General features: G+C 38.5%; 3 protein-coding genes across 6 annotated transcripts; 2 read left to right on the top strand and 1 right to left on the bottom strand.

Annotated features, from left to right (window-relative positions):
• The first annotated feature begins 455 nt into the window (after positions 1 to 455).
• On the top strand, positions 456 to 2,986 carry snu13b (SNU13 homolog, small nuclear ribonucleoprotein b (U4/U6.U5)). Its single transcript, XM_026915448.3, has 3 exons — positions 456 to 659; positions 1,071 to 1,191; positions 2,417 to 2,986. Exons 1-3 carry the CDS (start codon positions 657 to 659, stop codon positions 2,677 to 2,679), a joined length of 387 nt encoding a protein of 128 aa, XP_026771249.1. The 5' UTR covers positions 456 to 656; the 3' UTR covers positions 2,680 to 2,986.
• A 2,263-nt stretch (positions 2,987 to 5,249) lies between these two features.
• crym (crystallin, mu) lies at positions 5,250 to 19,309 on the top strand. 2 transcript variants are annotated; one of them, XM_053238824.1, is made up of 8 exons: positions 5,250 to 5,564; positions 5,640 to 5,790; positions 6,546 to 6,608; positions 6,700 to 6,801; positions 7,402 to 7,585; positions 7,698 to 7,819; positions 8,134 to 8,218; positions 19,255 to 19,309. In XM_053238824.1, exons 1-8 carry the CDS (start codon positions 5,398 to 5,400, stop codon positions 19,260 to 19,262), a joined length of 882 nt encoding a protein of 293 aa, XP_053094799.1. In that variant the 5' UTR covers positions 5,250 to 5,397; the 3' UTR covers positions 19,263 to 19,309. The 2 variants fall into 2 exon arrangements, with proteins under 2 accessions (XP_053094799.1, XP_026771074.3); XM_026915273.3 differs by lacking the exon at positions 19,255 to 19,309 and adding an exon at positions 10,441 to 10,978 and having other exon boundaries at positions 5,251 to 5,564.
• On the bottom strand, positions 10,614 to 17,899 carry LOC113527452 (ras-related C3 botulinum toxin substrate 1). 3 transcript variants are annotated; one of them, XM_026915274.3, is made up of 6 exons: positions 17,658 to 17,899; positions 13,747 to 13,818; positions 13,447 to 13,594; positions 13,046 to 13,108; positions 11,896 to 12,055; positions 10,614 to 11,588 (listed from the first exon to the last, which is right to left on the bottom strand). In XM_026915274.3, exons 1-6 carry the CDS (start codon positions 17,690 to 17,692, stop codon positions 11,458 to 11,460), a joined length of 609 nt encoding a protein of 202 aa, XP_026771075.3. In that variant the 5' UTR covers positions 17,693 to 17,899; the 3' UTR covers positions 10,614 to 11,457. The 3 variants fall into 3 exon arrangements, with proteins under 3 accessions (XP_026771075.3, XP_026771078.3, XP_053094803.1); XM_026915277.3 differs by having other exon boundaries at positions 13,477 to 13,594; positions 17,658 to 17,897; XM_053238828.1 differs by lacking the exon at positions 13,046 to 13,108 and having other exon boundaries at positions 13,477 to 13,594; positions 17,658 to 17,898.
• Positions 19,310 to 19,318: the final 9 nt, after the last annotated feature.

Here is a 19,318-nt window from a genome sequence, read left to right as displayed (position 1 = left end):
ACAAAAACCTCTTTAGGGAATCGTGAAACAGTTCATATTTGGCCAAAATGATTGAAACTTTTACAAAGAAACTATGAAGTGATTAAAGCAATGCCAGAACAAAAGACATGACGTGTGTGACACAATGTCCTAATTAAATCTAAAATCATAACCACAACACCAAACAAAACAACAACAACAAAAGAAATCCAAAGCAATCTCTCCTTGGTAAGATTAGTGACCATTTTAAAAGATAATGAAGTTAATTTGTTTTAATTAATTAATTTATTTTCTGGGGAATTATTTATCTTTTTATCTTATAGCTAAATCCATGTATTGGAACTAATTTTGCCTTATATTTTTCAGTAATTATTTAATTTTATCTTTAATGCATGTATGGCTCGATTTAACTTGTATCGTTGAAACAACTGGGGAAAAAAAAACCGCTTCCTGCTTCCGGTCCAGAAAAAACGCGAGCATGCGCAGTGCTCTTCTCCCAAAACACGTGTTGCAGGCAGCAGTAGTTCAGTACGTATGCCCCACGTTGTGCTTTAGCGGTAGTTTTGTAGTTTAGTGTTTTGTTTCTTTTTTTGTATTTCAAGCTTTTGTTTAAAGCCTGCAGGTGTTTATCCTCCGTGAAGCATTCGCCGAGAGGACCTGATCAAATCTCTGAAATCATGGTGAGTATCAAAACCAGGTGCTGCCTTACAGTTAACATTAACCTCTACTGATGTAAGTAAATGTGTGACTAAAACAGCTAGCTGCTTATCTAACTTCACATTAGTATAAATGCTATTAATGATGATGACATCAAACTGGAAAATTATGATGATGATGATGTGTTTTTTATGTTAACTAGAGTATAGTTAGTCTTAAACTCGTGAATTATTCTGAACTCACATGATCATCACTGGCTCTGTACTTTGTGATCATCACTGGCTCTGTACTTTGTGATCATCACTGGCTCTGTACACTCTGTGTAGTACTTTGTGTAGTCTGATAGATTATACATGAAACTGAAAACTAGGCTTAGTTTCTCATTTTAGTCTATGATCAGTAATACTGGTGCATTTTATTTGCCTTCATCTCAGACTGAAGCTGAAGTCAATCCCAAGGCCTACCCTTTGGCTGATGCCACTTTGAGCAAAACTATACTGGACCTCGTGCAGCAGGCATCCAACTACAAGCAGCTGCGCAAAGGCGCAAACGAGGGTAAGAGTTTCCCTCATGCAGTTAATGTAGAGTAAAATTTACACATGGATCTCTGAGACTAATGACATTTTTACTTACGTATCTGTACTGACTCTTCGTCTTGGTATATTTAGCCTTAAGTCCATCTGCAGTACACTCCGAGGCAAAAAATGTTATGTTTTTCTGAGATGTGTTGCAGATCATTCAAAGTTAGGAGACACTTAATGTTAATACACCAAACACAGCTTTTGACAGCCTGAATCTCATGTGTTGGAGGCCATCAAAGCTGAATGGAACAGTATTGTCACGTATGTGTGTGAAAGGTTTGCACATTAACCCCAAGGAATTAATTATTTAAAAAAAACTTTTTTTTTTTTAAATATAAAAAAAGCTATTCAGTTTAACTCCTGTTGCATGTTGCTTCAGTCTTTTATTTATTTGTTAACTTTTCAACAGCGCTGCGGTATAATAAATTCTCAAATATGATTGGTCAGAAGACGTTAATTCATTAGTTGTGGTGTCTGCAGGGAAAATAACAGGTTTGTACAGTTATATGGCCAAAAGTTGTGGACGCGTGACTGTCACATTCATATTTGCTTGTTGAACATCCCATTCCAGATTTAGTCCCCCCTTGCTGTTATAATAACTTCCACTCCTCTGGGAAGACTTTCCACTAGATTATGGAGCATGGCTGTGGGGATTTGTACTCATTCAGCCACAAGAGCATGGGGGGGAGAAGAGACTGATGAGGTTTATAGCAGATATAAGTAGTAACAGGAAATAATTTGTCTTCTGGACGTTCCACAACATTACACACAGCTGTAAATGGTGAAACAGTAATCATTGGAAAATTGCTGTGGTATAAGAGAAATAAAACACTTCAGGACATGCTGTTGATAGGAAAATAATCGACTTCAGGGTGGTAACAGTAACTCGGCTTCACATTAGACCACGTTGGATTATTTTCCTGTAATAGCACATCCCAAGTATTTATTCCTTACTTCATTGCTGAATTAAAAAAACAGTACATTTCTTTTTATTGATTGATTGATTGATTGGCCCAGTGTTTTGCCCCAGAGTGTAATATAGATGGAATTTCTTTTCCATGTAGACAACCTGGACCTTCTGTAAATCACCCTGACGAAAAAACCATCTGCTGAGTGCTGTAAATGTAAATAGTATGTAAAATGTAATAGCTTGTTTATGCCTGGCACTATACTTAATGCTCTTTTGGTATCATTCACAGCCACTAAAACGCTGAACCGTGGAATTTCTGAGTTCATCGTTATGGCCGCTGATGCTGAACCACTGGAGATCATTCTACATCTTCCGTTACTGTGCGAGGACAAAAATGTACCTTATGTGTTTGTGAGGTCCAAGCAGGCCCTTGGACGAGCTTGTGGTGTGTCGAGACCGGTTATTGCCACGTCCATCACCATTAAGGAAGGATCACAGCTGAAACCTCAGATCCAGTCTATGCAGATGGCGATTGAGAGACTATTGGTTTGAGCCTGTTGTGATTGTTTTTTTTAGACTTCAGAGTCAAGTTAAATTTGTGTTTCACTTCTGTAATCTTTGTATAGTCCTAATGATTAAGGATACTTGTTTTGGTTTCAGTGTTACAGAAATATAATAATTTCTAATCTTAAAATAAATGGCAGCAATATGTTAGAGATCAGGGCAAATTTGTTTCATTTACAGTTCATCACTAGTTGATGTGTTGCTCTTAAATGTGACATTACATTTACTCGTTTTATTTTTTGTACGACCTTATCCTGGGGACCTCAATATGCAAAAATAAATTTTAGAAATGAGATCACTGCTCAGATGTTTGGTTTTTTTTTTTTTTTTTTATGGTGAGGGATTATTCTTAGCTCAGCAGTGACAATGAAACTAGACATCTTTATTTCTTTGTGTGTACATCACTACTGTGCTTGATAGTGTGTGGTGCATGTATAAGTCTATCATACAACTTCAGGCAATAACTGAATATTTACAGGATGGACTTGTAAGTTAGTTGTACTTATTGAGGTGGCCACTGAGTATACATATATACAATCTATATTCTGTTCATCTGTGCAGTCAACAGAGTACAGACCTACTGACTGATGAATAATATATTTTTTTTTATTGATAAGAAAATAGGATTTACAAACAATATTCATACTATCATGTGCTAACAAGAAGTACAAACCAGACACAAGTCATTCATTTATTCATCTTCAGTAACTGATTTATCCTGGTCAGGTTGGCAGTGGAGCATATCCTGGGAACACTGGATACAAGGCAGGATTGGGAAGCCGGTTCATCACAGGGCATCATGCACATGCGTACACACACACACACACACACACACACACACACATTCAATTCGTCATAGTCAGTCCACCTACTGGCTTGTTTTTGGGAGGTGAGAGGAAAGACATGTGGAGAACATGTGAAACTCTACACAAGCAGGAACTCATGCTCAGGATCCTGGAGCTCTGAGGCAGCAACATTACTCGCTGTGCCACCGCTGCACCAATTGCAACAGTACAAAATTACAAAATCAAAAAATTTGAAAAGATAAAATTCTTGAAAATTATACAAATTGCACCCTAGGGGCCTAAGACAAAGATATATGCTTTTTGGTATTTTCAATTTCACAATCTTGATTAATTCAGAGTAAATATGTCTTCTTTTTTTTGGAAAAGAACAAAACAAAACTGTAGGGACGTCATGTATTTAGACTTATGTATTAAAAGGTTTCTCAGAAACAAATTGTCAACATATTCTTCTTTTTGTCTTCAATTAAAATACCAAATACAGCATGATTTCTGCTTTTTTCAGATAATGCCGAAATAAGCACAGATTTTCCTATTGCATGGGATGTGGTGAAATTTGGAGTACTTTTGGAGGACAAAAGTGTAAACTTTCTTATAAATTGTTTACTGCTTTTGTTAAAATATTTCATTCACAAATGTAAAATTTTGTAAATGACACCCCAACCCAAAAAATGTCTTTAAAAAGGAGCTATCCCTTTATATGGAGTCCTTAAAAATTATGGGAATTTATCAAGCCAGGAAATTAGGAGCTGTTTAACCATTATGGTCTTGTTTAACAAAGTGGCTTAGTGGTTAGCACTGTTACCTGTTACACTGCTGGGGTTGGGGGGTTTGATTCCTGTCTCTGCCCTATGTGTGGTGTTTGCATGTTCTCCCTGTGCTTCATGGGTTTCCTCTGGGTATGCTGGTTTCTTCCCAGTCCAAAGATGTGTTGTAGGTTGATTGGCTTTTTCCAAATTGTCCGTAGGGTGTGTGAATAGGTGTGTGATTGTGCCCAGTGTGTCGATTGTGCCCAGTGATGGGCTGGTACTCCATGTAGGGTGTGTCCTGAGTCCCCTGGGATAGACACCAGGTTCCCTGTGTAGGATCAGCAGTACAGAGAATGAATGGATGAATGGTTTTATTTAACCCCATACAATATATTATTTTATTGTATTTATTTTCTCTTGCTTTTACTTTTTGATTCTTTGTTGTAGTGAGTATATATTATTAATAATTGTAAGTCATAAGTATAAGAGAAATAAAACACTTCAGGACATGCTGTTGATAGGAAAATAATCAACTTCAGGGTGGTAACAGTAACTCAGCTTCATGTTAGACCACATTGGATTATTTTCCTGTAACAGCACATTCCAAAGTGTTTATTCCTTACTCCATTGCTAAATTAAAAAAAAAAAAAAAAAAAAAGTACATTTCCTTTTATTGATTGATTGATTGATTGGCCCAGTGTTTTGCCCCAGAGTGTAATATAGATGGAATTTCTTTTCCATGTAGACGACCTGGACCTTCTGTAAATCACCTCGGATAAAACCATCTGCTGAATACTGTAAATGTAAATAGTATTGTAACATGTAATAGCTTGTTTATGCCTGTTTATATATTATTAATAATTATAAGTCAGTCTGTAATGACATATTTTCACGTGTTAGCTTTTATAGTTCTGTTAAAAATTTGAATGCAATTAAAAAAACAACTACAATAACAAAACAACAAAATTCCTTCCGGGTTCACAGAGCGTGGCCGAAAGGTGGGCGGGGCCTCTACATGTCATGGTGGATTTCGCGTGCACGCGCAAATGAGACCCTGGAGATACGCCGTTTAGGACTCAGTCACCTGATACAAAGTCCAAATCAGGAGCTAGTGGACTCTGTATCAGACTCCTGGATGAATTTGGAGAAGGAAAATGGCTGAGCAGCCTGTGTTTCTGAGTAACGATGTCGTTGCACGTTTTCTTAGTTATGACGAGTTGATCCCGCGCCTGGAAGAGGTTCTGGGGAGGTTTTCTCGGGGCAGCAGTTCAGATGTGGTGCAGCCCGTGAGATCTGTGATCCCCATTCACAATCACAGCGGGTATGAGCATGATCCTTAACGCTCCGAATCAGACCGTACATCTAACTGATTATTAACACTGATTTGTGTTAACAGGTTTTTGGGGCTAATGCCTGCATATATTGCACATGAGGACACTTTGTGCACGAAGATGGTGGCTTTCTACAGACGAGAAGAAAACGTAAATCTACCATCCACACAAGCCACTGTGTTACTCTTTAACCCTGAATATGGCAATGTCACTGCGGTGAGTCCAGCAAATCAACAACCCTTACAGTAAAATTGCCCAGAATTTCCTTTTAAAGGTTTACACACATCTATAGAGTGTAAACGTTTAAATTTACATACTTCAGAAAACTTCAATGAAAGTGGCTAGGTTTTCAGGTCTGATGAGACCAAAACTGAACTTTTTGGTCTTGGGACAAAGTGCTACGTTCAACTCTGACTCTGAGAACACCATCCGCACAGTGAAGCGTGATGGTGGTAGCATCATGTTGAGCGTTACCTTTGGGCTCTTGCTTCTCTGACTAATGTTCTCCTTACCTGGTCACTGACTTGGTGGAGGACTACTGATGGAGGACTACTTGTTCAGCACTTTGTCCTGGCTTGTTTCGATAGCCCCTTGGTCTTCATGATGCGGTTTCTTTAGGTATTTTTCCTTAATGAATTCTGGGGCAGTCCAGGAAAAGCTGTATTTATACGGAGATCACTTAACACTATAATTACTCACATGGCAGTTGCAGACAATTTTGCAGACTATACTGGTGTTTTCCCCCACTTCACTATCATGGGCTATTTTGTGAAGATATATGACACATAATCCCTGTTAAATCCATTTCAGTTCCAGATTGTAACACTACAAAGTGTAGAAAGGTTTAAGAGGGGGTGAATACTTATTCAAGGCACTGTAAGCCATTACCATAGTATAGCTATTAGACTAAAGTGTAGGATGAATAATATATACTGTAGTTACTGTAGTTCATTGTTTTTTCTCTTGATCAGGTTATGGATGGTTTAGATATCACACATAAAAGGACAGCAGCTGTGTCAGCCATTTCTGCTAAAGTAAGTTCCTTATTAAGCTATTGGATTTCAGGCTATATGCTGTCACAATATGAAGCACAAGTGACACTAAATACTGCTTTTCTTTCACTAGCTGTTGATGCCAGCTCAATCGGATGTCTTGTGCATCCTCGGCTGTGGCCACCAGGCTGTCAGCCATTATGAAATTTTCACAAAACTTTTTTCCTTTAAAGAGGTAAATACATCCAGCCAAAGATGAAAACATCCATTGGTCAGGTAAAGATGCACTGCAGAATCTGGTGTTTCACTTTACCATGTTCCATAGCCACAACTTGTTGTTCAGAATAGGAATGTTTGGCGATATACCACATTACACCACCCTATCGTTGATTAACTTATTTCATGGACATTCCACAAACCTAAACGTAACTATAAACTGATGAAAGTATTTTGTGTGGTGCTTTAGTAAAGGTACTTGTGAAAAAATTTAATTGTTAGCAAATTTTTGTGGTACAAAACGAATAAAACTCTATAGAACTTCGGTGCGGTTGAACCAAATCACACCACCCCATTGTTAATTATTTTCATTATTAACAGCACGCCCTATCGTGTTTTATTTCTTACATATTCAACACATAATGTAATTCCAGACACCTTAAAATAGACTTCTTAATGTCTAACATTTTTAAATTCAATATTATGATGATACCCTAAACCCCTAAAGCCCTTAAAGATAAGTCAGTTATATTATGATAACTGTCATTAAAGGTTATTTAGTTATGATTTTTTTTTTTTTTTTTTTTAGTACCGTACTCATTCACTGTATTGTTTTCAGGTGCGTGTGTGCAGCCGGAGATTGGAGACAGCTGAGCGGTTTGCTGCTGGTGTCCAGGGTCCTGTTACAGTACTTTCTTCTACTAAAGAGGCAGTGCATGGAGCAGACATCATCATTACAGTCACTAATTCTAGTAAACCAGTGCTGTTTGGGGAGTGGGTTAAACCCGGTGCTCACATTGTAGGTTAGAACCTTCTGCATCTTTCACCATGGCATATTAATTAAAAACAATTTCATACAGGTATAGTGTAACTGGAGGCCACCAAGCTGTGTAACACATTTCTCTGTAACGTTAGCGGTAGGGGCTTGTCGGCCAGACTGGAGAGAACTTGATGACGTGCTGATGAGAGATGCTGTGATTTACGTGGACAGCAGAGACGGAGCTGCAGTGGAGTCAGGAGATATCATTCTGTCTGGGGTAAGCCTACACTTTCTTTTAGTAGTTGTCACTGATTATTTCCATACTCATATACAGTGACTTATTTAAAATGAATTTCAGAATACATGAAAGACATTCTTTACCATAACTTTATTGTCCTATTTGGAATCCCAGCAATGATATCTATAATAAGCACTATCACCAGTACTCATGACTGAGTACTTGCTTAGCTTTAAACATTTAAGCACAAACTCAGTGTCTTGCCTGTTTTAATTCTGAGCACATACATGTGAAAAATAAATGATGTATTAACTTCAAGGGTTAATCTGAATCTATTTTTGGTGTTCCTCCAGGCAGAAGTGTTTGCTGAACTTGGAGAAGTTTTAAATGAAACTCGGCCTGCCTTGCGCAACAAGACAACAGTATTTAAGTCACTGGGTAAATGCTTTCTGTTAAGAACAGGCAAAATTAGGCTCAAGGAATAATTCAGGCAGTTTCTCACAGGTGGACAGAATTCCAGCTGATAAGAACATGTGAACTGCTAAGTCTCGCCAATGTTTGCTCTTTGATAGATGATTTGATATTTAGGGGGCCAAGCAGCGTGAGTTAGGCACCCTATTGTTATTCTACCTTCTCTTCTTCTTTTCTTCTTCCGCTTCTTCTTCTGGCAGCCCATAGAACCATCTGGTAAAAAGGTGTGAAATTTGGCACACTGATTGGGGAGGGTCTAAGGAACATTCTGACAAAATTTGGTCCAAGTGCTGCCAACACTCTAGCGACACCATCGGGTCAAATTTTGGCCTAATTTGGAAGTAAGTTTATGGTCATAACTTTTGAACCGTGTGTCCAAAATTTAAAAGACATCTTGGATTTTGTCAAAAACTGTTTTTTTTTGCTACTTCTCATACAAATTTTGTCCAATCATCACCAAACTTGGCAGACATCATATTCAAAGTAAGCCTCACAAAACTTTTATCAAATAATTTTGAATATTCCAATCTGCTTGTCCATAATGGGCCAACGAATCTGACAGCAAAGCCGCCAAACAGAAAGTGTTCCTGTATCTCAGCAACGACTTTGCTCACTGACACAAACCTTGGTAGGCATCTTTGGCACTATGACCTGAGGCTGTGCAAGAAATTTTGTGACAGTGTCACCTACTGGTCAAAAGTTATAATAACATGCTGAAAATGCTTCCCTCTAAATGCCATTAATCAAGTCACGTGGCTTTATTGTCATTTCAACCATATACAGCTAATGTTCCTCCAGGACCAAGGTGCTACATAAAACAAACACAGAACTACAGGAGACTACATATATTTACATAAAGTGCACAGTGCAAACAGGTGCAGACAGCACAAGACAGTACAAAACTACCAAAACAAGACAATGGGCACAGTAAGTTACAGTGCAGCACTGACTAGTACAGTAGTACGGTTCTAGTAGGAAGTGAATCAGATGACAGCAGTGCAAAAGAGTAATAATAACAAACAAGTTGCTGTAAATGTAAACATAAGGAGTAGCAGCTGGGTAGAGAGTATAAAGATTATATACAGTATATTATAAATATTTGTAGCAGCAGAAATTGAATACGGAGATGTGCAAAAATTGCAAAGAGGATGGGGTGATGTTCAGTTGAGTGTGTGTGTTTTCTGTCCAGTCTCTGAGTAAAGGTTCTTATACTGGGAGTTGAACCCAGGCCACCTGGGTGAAAAACCAGGAATCCTGGCTGCAAGACCATATGGGACAACCGCACGTTATTGCTACTCCTCCTCCAAATTTTGTCCAGTCTTCAGCAAATGTGGCTCACATCATCTTGAGACCTGTCTAAACAGCTGTCCACTGCCATTCTAGCTGTTAAATGTAATATTAAACAGACAATACACACCTGACAGGGTTTAATATCAAATCAAGCATTTTTATTGAGCAATTTTCAGTAAAAAAAAAAAAAAAAACACAATATAAGACAGATATAAGTTTGGTGCAGATACTTGCAAAAAGTGGGGGGAAAAAAGACCCAGACTGATGAGAAAAAACATGAATACCTTAGATGTTTTTAAATTGCAAGAGGAAAAAAATTTTCAGGTCAGAGCAGTAGCAATCATGACCGCAGATCAAAGTAGCAGCAGACAATGCCACAGGTCGCAGCAGTAGTGGTAACTGCAGCAGCAATGCCACCCTGCTGCCCATTTGTTCATCTAGACCTTTCCTCCTACAGTCAAAGAATTCCACCACTGTCTGTGGTCAAAACTTACACACCATGAGAGAAACTACAAATGAATCCCTTTGCCTAAAGTTATGGCTCTGCTTTCCTGTGATTGCTTAGGCAACAATTGTACCACGTCTGTGAATGTGCGGCTCACCGAGTCTGGGTGCTTGGCCCCCGAAAATGCTGCTTGCAGCTTTAATTACTTTTTTGTTTCCCCTGAGGCAATAAAAAGACTTTTAGGCTCTATTTAAAGCTTAACTGTTTACAGGTAGTGATGATTCAGTTTTAGGACTCTGAAGTATATTTGGTAAGATCTGTTTCTGCTTGTTGCTCATCCATGCTTATAAATAATTGGCAAAAACTATGAGTCAAGTGTTGAAATAAACATCAGCTGCTGGGTGTAAACTGAAATGGAGTATAACCTGAGTATGGTTTCTCTTTTGCAATGCAGGAATGGGGATACAAGATGCAGTTGCTGCTAAGCTTGTGTTTGACAAGTGGAAGAGCAGCCAGTGAAGGACATGATATGAAGAGTTACCAGCCGGCATTCAGTACAGAGAACAACTCTAATTTCTAAAACTGAACACAATGACACATGAAGTAAATCTCTATTCAACAGACATAATCGTGACAGTGGAAACTGATTTCAGATGAACTAACTAACACTTGCATGAAATCACTAAAGCTTAGGACAAAGGACACTGTTTTTCATTTCCAGAGAATATTGTTAATACAATACTGTGTGGGAATAAAAACGTCTTTCACGATGACTGCATAGTAAATGCAGCACATATTAATAATCATTGAGCCAAAGTATGTTTTGTAATTTAGAGTGCTCAGATGAGAGTGAGTGAAAACTGACTTTTTCTAGTGTAACATTTATGTACCAAATGTCTGATCCCAATATGTACACTAAATAATGAGTAAACCAGCAAAATCCTAAAAATTATTCCCAAATTTCAATAAAGTACGTCTATCTATCTAAGTAAGCATTCAGCAGCTTCTAAACTGTGGACTCTTTCCTACAAATCAAGCAGTTTGACTTAAATAAATAATGTTCAGAATAAGTAAAAGCTATTATAAGCAGGTTTGCATTTTTGGTAACTTTTCATTTTCTATAAAAAAAAATGCAGTGTGTAAACAAAATATGTATGCTCTGATGGATGAAATAAAGAAAGGATCATTTGGTTTACCATTACATAAACATGAAAAACACATTATTAAAAGGCAGCAGGAATTACTTAGTGTGAAGGGACATAACGAGGAAACGCATCCCCATCTCTAGGATCCTAAAACAGACTCAGAGGAGCAAATCTAATTATAACTACAATATGTAAGTAAGAGAGATGTATGGGTATGGTTCATAGAGTCTTCCCTCTTTCTCCTAACACGTCCTCCCTCCCCACTATTCCTGAAACCTCTCCTCAGGCGAGTGCAGACTGCAGATGGTTCTTTATGGACGACTTCTTCAGAGGAGACGGCACTCTGGATTTGGCTTTTTGACCGGCGGTGGGCACAGGACTGCACGAATGGCTTCGTCGAACACTGTATGAAGGCCACGCTGAGTTAAAGCTGAGCATTCCAGATATTTCACAGAACCTGTACATAGATTAGAAACATATAGAATACTGCAAACTCATACACAAAATGCACCAAGTCAAGCAGGTTTTTATCATCATCCAATGCATGGTTCATGGGATGGTGCAATTTAAGACATGGACACCACACACAAGAAAACAAAGCAGAAACAATGCACAAGTGTGCAACGCTACAGGTACACACTAACTAAATAATAACTAGCTATTAGTGTAAACTAGATCGCATAATTGTGCAAACTGGAGCAAACTATTAGTGTGTGAAACTGTAAACCCAACAGCCTTTATTATTAGTAGTTACTAGTACTAACCTATTTCTTTAGCCATAGCAAGGCCTTGTGGGTAAGTAATGGGAGTGAGTTTCTTTTCTTTCAGCTTCTCAATAGTGTCCTTGTCGTCTCTTAAGTCGATCTTGGTCCCAACAAGAATGATTGGGGTGTTGGGGCAGTGATGTGTGACCTCAGGATACCACTGTGGGGGAAGGAGGAAGGAAAAGACAGCTCACTCAGACTTCACACATACATACATACATTATATACATATATATATATTTGTGATCTTCAGCTAAACACATTTACTCAGAACACAGAGATAGCCTGATACTGTACAGGTTTAAATAAGAGCACTGTCATAGATTATACACGATCATCAGCCCTGTCTGAAACTCCAGAGGAGATTACATCTAGACATGCAGGAAGTGTCTAATGGTTGAAATGCCACAGGCAGCCATTCTGCATTACAAAGACAATTTTTACTGGATGCATAATATGTAACTTTCCATCTTTCAATTTGTAAAATGTATGATTTACAATGTATTACTTCTTGCCATGTTCGTTTCATGCAATATTTTTTTATCCATTCAATTCTGGTAACAAGTTAATTATTAACCAAATGTAGCCAAATATAAATCTTATCAGTCACTCTAGTGTGGTTCTTAGAGGAAATGCTGTTACTGTCAAACAAATCTACATTTAAATCTACATTTTACATTTTCACATAGTGTAACTGGGTGGATGGTTCAGGAGTTGAAAGCTTTCAAAACTGCAATAAATAAATAAGATGATCCATATAGTCAGACCCACGCTGCACTAAATCCTTCTGACATCCATCTTGTGTTGAACCAACATTTAACATCATCCAGTTTCATCTAGTGGCTCTACATTTATTCTCTTACTCAAACACATCACCATGATAACTCACCTACAAACCCAGTCCCAATTACTGCATCTCAGGTGATGTGATGAGTCAACTTTGAGGTCTATGATCATCTGTAATGTATTATATTACATTATAGCCACAAGACTCTGAGCAAACAAAATACTGGAACTGCTTTACACAATACTCCAGACCAGACACATTATATCGGGTTCTTCCTCTTTCCTTGCCATCCAGATGCTCTTCTACACATGTCCAACACTTCATTTAATTTTACTTTTTTAACCACACAAGTAAGCTGCTTACTTTGGCACGGACATTCTCGAACGAGGCAGGGCTCACCAGCGAGAAACAAATTAAAAACACGTCCTATAGAAACAAGAGAAAAAAAACACTCAAATATGAGATGAAAATTCATCAGAGATGTAGAATATGCAAGATCATTAAATGCTTGTTTCTGTTCCATTTCTTGATTCAGCACTGCCTTGTGGAAATGGTATGAAAGTAGAAACAGAAAGATCCTTTAATCGGTAGTAGGTGCAAACAGATGAAGCATTCAGTTTCATAGGATACTTTATGGATAGGATACTTTATGCCCCGCGATAGACATAAGCACAGATTTTTGCACTGGCATGAGAGGGTCACATGGAAAAAAGCAATGAAGCACGATCATGAGGATTGAAATGAGATGGACTGTTAATATTCACTCTGCCTTGAGTTTGCTCTCGGCGCTGTACCGTTTGAGGATAGGAGAGCGGCCTCAGTCTTTCGTAGTCCTCCTGTCCTGTTGTGTCGTACAGCCCCAGGGTCACTGGCTTCCCATCTACCATTACAGTAACAGAATAATCATCAAACCTGGAGAGACAGAGTATTTGTTTGTGTATATATGAAAAGACAGAGGACATTATTTTGAACACAAAGAAATGAATCTACACACAGCAAGAGGCCGTTCACGGTGACTGCTGGACTTTCAGGACTTTAGCAGAGGAGTGTGTAATGTTACTCACACTGTGGGGGTGTACTCTCCGTGGAAGGCGTTGCTGGTGTAGCTTTTCAGAAGGCATATTTTTTCGGCTTCCCTGTATTTAAAAAAAAAATCATCTGCTAAGAATTAGTGTATATTAGGGGTGTGATAGCAAATTTCACACAGCACCACTGTTAACATTGCCTTATACCGGTATAGACAGGAAAACATTTTCAAATGCAGAAACACTACAAGATTTTTCAAACACAGAGGTCTCACAAGTTTTATGGAAAAGGGCAATGTCTATTCTAATTAAATAAGTCAATACTTTTGTTCTAAAATGATATTATGATATATATTATGATGTGTATATATATATATATATATATATATATATATATATATATAGTTAGGTCCGGAAGTGTTTGGACAATGATGGAGTTTTTGTGATTTTCCCTTTATACGCCACCACAATGGATTTGAAATAAAACAATCAAGATGTGATCAAAGTGTAGACTTTCAGCTTTATTTCTAGAGGTTCCACAAAAATGAGGCATTTACCATTTAGGAATTACAGACATTTTAAGCAAAGTACTTCCATTTTCACAGGCTCAAAGGTATTTGGACAATTGACTGACAAGAAGTTAATTGACCAGGTGCGGTCCATTCCCTCGTTACTTCAAGACAAATGAAGCAGATAAAAGGTCTGGAGTGGATATCAGGTATTGAGTTGGCATTTGGCAGAGAGATAGAAAAAACTTTAAGAGTGGCCAAATCACCAATTTGGTACATTCTTAAAAAGCAGGAATGCACTGGCGAGCTCAGCAACACCAAAAGGCCTGGAAGACCACGGAAGACAACTAAAGTGGATGATCGCAGAATCCTTTCCTTGGTGAAGAAAAACCCCTTCACAACATCAACAGAAGTCAAGAATACTCTGGAGAAGGGAGGCGTATCATCGTCAAAATCTACAATCAAGAGACGCCTTCTTGAATGTAAATACAGAGGGTTTACAACAAGGTGCAAACCACTGGTAACATTCAAGAACAGGAAAGCCAGATTAGACTTTGCCAGAAAACATCTAAAAAAGCCTCCCATGTTCTGGAATAAGATTCTTTGGACTGATGAAACCAAGGTTAACTTGTAAGAGAATGATGGGAAGAGAAAAGTATGGTGAAAGAAAGGAACAGCTCATGATCCAAAGTATACCACATCATGTGTCAAACATGGTGGAGGCAGTGTTATGGCATGGGCATGTATGGCTGCCAATGGAACGGGCTCACTGGTGTTTATTGATGATGTGACTGCTGACAGAAGTAGCAAGATGAATTCTGAGGTGTATAGGGCTTTACACTCTGCTCACATTCAGCCAAATGCTACAAAACTGATAGGACGCCGCTTCACAGTGCAGGTGGATAATGACCCTAAACATACTGTGAAAGCAACTCAAGACTTTTTGAAGGCAAAGAAATTGAATATTCTTCAATGGCCAAGTCAGTCGTCTGATCTCAACCCAATAGAGCATGCTTTTCAGTTACTGAAGACAAGACTGAAGGCAGAAAGACCCACAAACAAGCAGCAACTGAAGGTGGCTGCAGTGAAGGCCTGGCAAAGCATCTTCAGGGAGGAAACTCAGTGGAAACTTGGTGATGTCCATGGGCTCCAGACTTCAGGCAGCAATTGACTGCAAAGGATTTTCATCCAAGTGTAAATATAGCCATTATTTTAATAATTATGTCACTTTGTCCAAATACCTTTGAGCCCCTGAAAATGGAGGCACTTTGTTGAAAATGGCTGTAATTCCTAAATGGTAAATGCCATATTTTTGTGGAACCTCTTAAAATAAAGCTGAAAGTCTACACTTTGATCACATCTTTATTGTTTTATTTCAAATCCATTATGGTGGTGTATAAAGGCAAAATCACAAAAACTCCGTCATTGTCCAAATACTTCCGGACCTAACTGTGTATATGTATATATATATATACTGATCAGCCATAACATTAAAATCACCTGCCTAATAGTGCTTACATCCTCCTTGTGCTGCCAAACCAGCTCTGACCTGTCAAGGCATGGACTCCACAAGACCTCTAAAGGTGTGCTGTGGTATCTGGCACCAAGACATTAGCAGCATGTCCTTAAAGTCCTGTGAGCTGCGCGTCAGATCCTTCATGGCATTGATATTCCCTAATGGCAGTGACCTCATTCAGCAGGATAATGCACCCTGCCACACTGCAAAAATTGTTCATGAATGGTTTGAGGAACATGATAAGGAGTTCAAGGTGTTGACTTGGCCTCCAAATTCCCCAGACCTCAATCTGATCAAGCATCTGTGGAATGTGCTGGACAAACAAGTCTGATCCATGGAGGCCCCAACTCCCACCTTACAGGACTTAAAGGATCTGCTGCTAAAATATTGGTGCCAGATACCACAGCACACCTACAGAGGTCTTGTGAAGTCCATGCCTCAGTGGGTCAGAGCTGTTTTGGCAGCACAAGGGGAACCTACACAATATTAGGCAGGTGGTTTCAATGTTTTGGCTGATCAGTGTAATATATATACACACGCGCACATATACATACATACACATACAAGCACTCTCCTATCTAACGGTACACACACAGTCAGATCCATAAGTATTTGGACAGTGACACAATTTTTCGTAATTATGTTGGCTTGACAAAGCCAACATACTGTTTTCCTATTTAAACTTATTATTATTTTTCTTCTTCTGAGACCATTAATTTCTATACGCTAGTCCTCCCAGAACATTCAAGCTACATCCACCAAATTTGGTACAGACCTTCAGTCTGTTCTGACTTGAGTTGCTGTATCTTTTCTAACTGATGGGAATTACAGTTTTCCCTTTACAGAAGCTCAAAATTCTGATTAAATTCCATTAAAAATTTGTTATAACTGTTATAACTCCTTGAGCTTTCAAGCTACTTCCACCAAACTCAGCATAGTCCTTCAATACTTCAGTAGGACACACACACACACACTCTCCATATTTCTTTCTATCAGTCTACCTGTATCACTCTCTCACTCCTTCTGTCTGTCAAACACTAAAACTATCTCTATCTATCTACATGTATCAGTCTGTCTCTCCATTTATCTTTCCACCATTCTATCTATCTATCTATCTATCTATCTAATCAACTCTACAATTATTGCCACCCTATCTATCTGTCTTTCTTTCTTTCTTAAAACGGCACATTACCTTCAGATTTCAAACTGATAACTATTTTAAACTTCCATTAAAAATGTCTGACTGTTATAACTCCTTGAGAGTTCAAGCTACTTCCACCAAACTCAGCATAGCTCTTCAGGCTGTTCAGACTGATCATGCTGAATTTTTCCTAACTGATCGGACTTACAGTTTTCCCGTAGCAGACAATAAAATAATAAAAAACTCCCATACACTTACGCTGATAGAATGTTCAGAGCCTGGCTTCAAGTTTATGGCTATTTCCAATAAAAATGCATTCTGAGTTCATGCAAAGGCTGACAGCCTGTATATGTTCTTGTTACACAACGCCATGGGAATAGAGTTGTAAGACAATATCAAATGTGACCAAATGTATTTGTGAAAGTCAGGCTTTATGTAAAACAAGAGAATTTGCATGAACTCAGACTGTGTATTTATTCGAAATAGCCATAAACGTGAAGACCGTGTATTTTTCACCTTCATTTTTCACTGACTTAAAAAAACTTTGCTTTATAAAAATTCACTGGTCAAAAATCAAACTGGTCAAGATGATAGTGGTTTCAGTCTTCTACGTGTTTAACTTTTTGAGTTATACACATTATAAAATAAATAGTAGCAATAAAAAAATGTCTACAGTAGCACAATTTCAAACCACAAACTATCTTAACTGGCTACAATTATTTAATAATGTAAGGAGTGAGGCTCTAAACTACAGAGCAGGTAAACAAACAAAACACACACTCACCCGTCTCCGACCACTACACACTTTATGGCCTGCATGTCACTAGCTGCGTTTACATGGACACTAATAATCCGATCGTAACTGGACTAGAAGCACAATCAGATTTAAAAAGTCACATGTAAACACGTCAATCGAAATGAACTGGACAAAACCGATTAAAATTTCATTCGGATCGTAAGGGGTGGTTTAAACCTTTTCTAATCCGATGGAGAGGACATGTAAACACTTCATCGGATTGAAAATGAAACCAGATAGTTCTGCGCATCTGCGCATGTGCAATGACGTACAGATCACGTAATGACGTATGACGCACGGCTGTCAGCGGTATTGGGGCTCTGACCGTAGCCTCAGCAGGTGCCATGTTCCCCTCCACCATTGAGCATAGTGTCATTAATGACTGTCATGTCATCCTAAAATTCTCCTTCCACTCCTCGTCTGTGAAGTGGTGTAAGACGACGGTGTCCCACCGGTCCTTGCTTCGGACCCTCATCCACAGACGCCTTGTTCTGTGCTCGGGAAGGGGCATTTTAATAGCTTGATAAATACACGCAGTACCGCACAAAACATCACGCGCTCATCGCCTTCTAATTAGCGGCTGAAATAGGCAAATGTTAAGTCTACTTTTTAAAACGAAAAAAGAAGCAATGGCAAGAGAGTGGCTGCTAGTATCTGCGTGTTGGAACAGCTGGAAACGTGTATTCGTGCACTGTGCGCATGTCAGAAGATCAAATCCGATTCTGTCATGTAAACGCGCACATCAACCCGATTACTTTATTCAGCGTTCTTGTAAACACTGCGATCGGATTAATCAATCTGATTGATTTCATTCCGATTGAAACAAAAAGTGTCCATGTAAACGTGACTAGTGACTTATTTAAAATGAATTTCAGAATACAAGTATTCTTTACTATAAATTTATTGTCCTATTTGGAATCCCAGCAATGATATCTGTAATAAGCACTATCACCAGTACTCATGACTGAGTACTAGCTTTAAACATTTAAGCACAAACTCAATTTTTTGCCTGTTTTTATTCTGAGCACATACATGTGAAAAATAAATGATGTATTAACTTCAAGGGTTAATCTGAATCTATTTTTGGTGTTCCTCCAGGCAGAAGTGTTTGCTGAACTAGGAGAAGTTTTAAATGGAACTCGGCCTGCCTTGCGCAACAACAGTATTTAAGTCACTGGGTAAATGCTTTCCGTTAAGAACAGGCAAACTTAGGCTCAAGGAAGAATTCAGGCTGTTTCTCACAAGCAGACAGAATTCCAGCTGATAAGAAAATGTGAACTGCTAAGTCTCACCATGTTTTCTTTTTGATAGACGACTTGATATTTACTTTTTTGTATCCCCTGAGACAATAAAGGGAATTTTAGGCTCTATTTTTAAAGCTTAACTGTTTACAGATAGTGACGGTTCAGTTTTACGATTCCACTAGAAATTAAGCATACTGAAGTATATTTGGTAAGATCTGTTTCTGCTTGTTGCTCATCCATGCTCATAAATGATTGGCAAAAACTATGAGGCAAGTGTTGAAATAAACATCAGCTGCTGGGTGTAAACTGAAGTGGATTAAGTATGGTTTCTCTTTTGCAAGTATTGTAGGAATGGGGATATAAGATGCAGTTGCTGCGAAGCTTGTGTTTGACGAGTGGAAGAGC

Source organism: Pangasianodon hypophthalmus, chromosome 12 (genome assembly GCF_027358585.1).
Source record: "Pangasianodon hypophthalmus isolate fPanHyp1 chromosome 12, fPanHyp1.pri, whole genome shotgun sequence".
NCBI lineage: Eukaryota > Metazoa > Chordata > Actinopteri > Siluriformes > Pangasiidae > Pangasianodon > Pangasianodon hypophthalmus.
Note: the sequence above shows the minus strand (reverse complement) of the source record. Positions and strands in the feature narration are given on the sequence as shown.